Source organism: Polyodon spathula, chromosome 44, assembly GCF_017654505.1.
Source record: "Polyodon spathula isolate WHYD16114869_AA chromosome 44, ASM1765450v1, whole genome shotgun sequence".
Lineage (NCBI taxonomy): Eukaryota > Metazoa > Chordata > Actinopteri > Acipenseriformes > Polyodontidae > Polyodon > Polyodon spathula.
Genome location: NC_054577.1, coordinates 3,237,978 through 3,241,284, shown reverse-complemented (window position 1 = coordinate 3,241,284; position 3,307 = coordinate 3,237,978). Strand labels below are relative to the sequence as shown.

The following is a 3,307-nucleotide window of genomic DNA, read 5'->3' as shown; positions in this document are numbered from 1 at the left end:
CCTTCCACACCTCCCTTCACCCCCCTTCCACCCCCCCTTCCACCCGCCCCCTTCACCTCCTCCCTTCACCCCTCCCCTCCCTCCTCCCACACCCTCCTCCCCCTTCCACACACCTCCCCTCACAGTAACCCTCTCACACCCTTCCACACCTCCCTCACCCCTCCCTTCCTTCCCCCTCCCCCCCCTCACTCCCCAACTATCCCCTCCCTCTCTCCTCCTTCCACATCTTCCCTTCACCCCTTCCCCTTTCCTCACCACCTCTCCCCCCTTCCACACCTCCCCTCACACCCTCTCCCTCCTCCCACTCAAAGAACCCTCGTCCCTCCTCCCACACCCCTCCGCCCCCCCTTCCACACCTCCCTTCAACACCTCTACCCTCCTCCCCCCTCCCCCTGGGTCCCACACCTCCTCTGTCCTCTCACCCCTGCCTCCTCCCACCCCACCACTCCCCCCTTCCACAGGACCTCCCCTCACAACCCTCTTCCTCCTCCTCCACACCCGCCTCTCCTCCCCTTCCAACAACCTCCCCTCACAACTCCCCCGGTTCGTCACCCTCCCCCCTTCCACCCCACCCTCTCCCCCTTCCACACCGTCCCCTCACCCCTCCCCCATCCTCACAACCTCCCTTCCTCACCTCCTCTTCCTCTCCCCTCCCTCCTCCCACACCCTCTCCCCTCCTTCCACACCTCCTATCCCTCCTCCCACACCCTGTCCCCCCCTCTCTCTTCCCCACCTCCCTTCTCAACTCTCCAGGCTGTGGTCCTCTCTTCCCCCTCTCTCTCTCCTTTCCTTCTCTCTCCTCTCTTCTCCTTCCTCTCTCTCTCTGCTGCTCTTGCCTCTCCAGCTCTTCAATGTGGTGCCCCAGTGCCTCCCAGTGCATGATGGGACTGGCCAGGTCCTCCAGTGAAGACCCCAGGGGGGAGTGGGAGGAGGCTGTCCTGGATTCTGCCTGATCAGAGCTCAGCTCAGCTTCATCACACTCCTTCTCCTCCCCCTCTCTCTCCTTCCCCTCTTTATCTCCCTCCATCCCTCTCGAGCCCGCCCTCGGACTGCAGGACTGGTCAGCCAAGAAGGGAGAGAGAAGAGAGAAGTTAAGCTCAGTTTAGTTCACGCTGGGTGCTGTTCTGCTGTTTGCCATTAAAATCCTAATTTTTCTGCCTCTCCCCTCTACCCCTCACTGTTTTCCTGTCTCCTTGCTCTCTCTCTCCCCCTCGCTCTGTTTTCCGGTCTCTCTCCCTCTCTCTCTTGTAACTGTGTTGAAGCCAGGCCCGGCTCTGATCCCCAGTCTTGCAGTTCGGTTCAGTGCAGCTTTGCAGAACCCCCTCCTGGACACAACATGCCTCTATGTGCCCAGACAATGCCCTCCTCAAACCAGCACTGTGTCAGTGTGAGTGAGTCAGTGTGTGTCTCAGTGTGTGTGTCTTTTGTCACCACACACAGACATTGAGGTGTGACTGACATACATTGTGACACCTCACTTCGTATCTCAGAGAAAAAGTGGTTGAAACTCAGAGACTCTGTTCACTGTGAGTTGTTTGAAGGACTCACAGTCCCCCGGAGATAATGTCGTGAGGGGGAAGGGAGGATTTTTTTCGTGATATCTTTGTGTGTATCTCAGTGTGTGTATTTTGAAACTTCTGAAAGGCAGAAAAAAGTTAAAAAGTGAAACAATTAAAGACCGAATCCGTTTCCAGGCAAAAAGTCTCTTAGCAAGAAAAACAAATTCCTATCTGTCCGTGAGGGGGCCTAATAAACCCCCCTCCCCCTTCCCCTCCTCTAATCAGCACTATAAACACTCACCTCAAGTCTGTCCGTCCCAGGACCAGTCAATCTCACTCTCCTACTCCCAGTGACACCAGTGGGGCATGGAGGAGAGCGAGCGGAGAGCTGAGACACTCCACACACACAGAGAGTGTGGAGGAGATGTGAGAGAGGAAAAGAGAGGGAGGACCAGGTATCCAATTTCAAATGTGCTGCCAAACAGATAGCGAGAAGAGAGAGAGAGAGTCCCCGCCTACCGAGAGAGTGAGATAGAAGAACATAAACACAGAAGAGAGAGAACAGAAGAGAGAGATCTCCTTCTCTCCTTCTCTCTCTTATAATCTCGAGAGAGAGAGAGAGGAGAGAGAGAGCAGAGAGAGAGAGAGAGAGGCAGAGAGAGGGGGCGGGGGAGGTAGAAAGAGAGAGAGAGAGAGAGAGACAGAGAGAGAGAGAGAGAGAGAGGGGGAGAGAAAGAGTGGGGGGGGGGGTCAAAGCCCCCCCCCAGAGACAAGAGACACGGGAGAAATAAACAAAGGGGGAAAGAAAGAGATCAGAGGAAAGATGGGGGGTTCTGGGGGGGGGGGTCAACGTGTCAACGTGTTGTGTTTCTTATAGAAGTCTCCTCATAGTAAAAGCACAACATAGCGTTATAAATTATAGTCACACTCACTGACACAGAACAAGAGGGACCGTTTGTGATTTTATTGTTTTTCTGTTTATTGTCATTTCTTTTATCACTTTATATATTTTTTCCCCCCTTGGATGTCAGATTTATTTGGAATTAGAGAAAGAAGGAAAACAGACAAATCATGTACATCCATGCATAACGATTCTGTAGACAGCAGTCAAACAAGCAACGAGCAGCAGAGGGCAATGCCCGGGGTCTGTGCGCACAACACCCCTCGAAGAAATGGTGCGTTCCACTAGCCACCACAGTGCTGCAGCCTCTCTGAAGCAGAACGTACCATTTCTTAACCGGCACGGGTAAACCGCACTCTCTTTTTTAAATTTTTTTATACAGGCTGTACTTTCGCCTTCCTACCAGCAGATGGTAGTATAGTGTTGAGTAAAAACTTCAAACACTAAACTATACGCAGTTTAAACCTATGCAGCAACTTTTTAAAGGTGTGCTGACCTTTATAGATTATCAACAACGAGCTGGTCGTGTGGGGGGATTGCCCCTCTGTATAAACCATCGTACTGGTCTTAAATGTTTTGTATATGGCTGCCAACGGCCCGGTGGGGGTACAAGCGGTCTGTGCTCGAGGGAAATTACGAGCAAACCATACTGTCTGATTTTCATAGAATTGCTAGCCATATCGAAATCGCCTTACCAAATAAGTAGAATGTATAGGGCTACAATACCATGATAACGATTTGTAACAGTAGTGTAATTGTCCAGTAGGGTAAAATATAAAGTGAAACTAACAGTCGCTAGTCGTGTTTCGACATAAGAACATAAGAACATAAGAAAGTTTTACAAACGAGAGGAGGCCATTCGGCCCATCTTGCTCGTTTGGTTACAAAAAGATCGGTGATAAATTTA

At 51.9% G+C, this 3,307-nt stretch overlaps 1 protein-coding gene across 3 annotated transcripts in view; it reads right to left on the bottom strand.

Moving 5' to 3' along the window:
- The window catches only part of si:dkey-6n21.12 (schwannomin-interacting protein 1), a 4,233-nt gene extending 2,258 nt beyond the window's left edge, over positions 1 to 1,975 (bottom strand). The window contains exons 1-2 of one of the 3 annotated variants that reach the window (XR_005948109.1): positions 1,801 to 1,973; positions 734 to 1,057 (exon numbers count right to left, since the gene is read on the bottom strand). Coding sequence is in view for 2 of the 3 variants with exons in the window: in XM_041237320.1 (XP_041093254.1) it covers positions 734 to 1,027 (294 nt within the window). In the remaining variant the exon portion in view is untranslated. Of the gene's footprint in view, positions 1 to 733; positions 1,058 to 1,800 lie in introns of all 3 variants that reach the window. The other 2 variants (XM_041237320.1, XM_041237319.1) reach the window with 2 other exon arrangements.
- Positions 1,976 to 3,307: the final 1,332 nt, after the last annotated feature.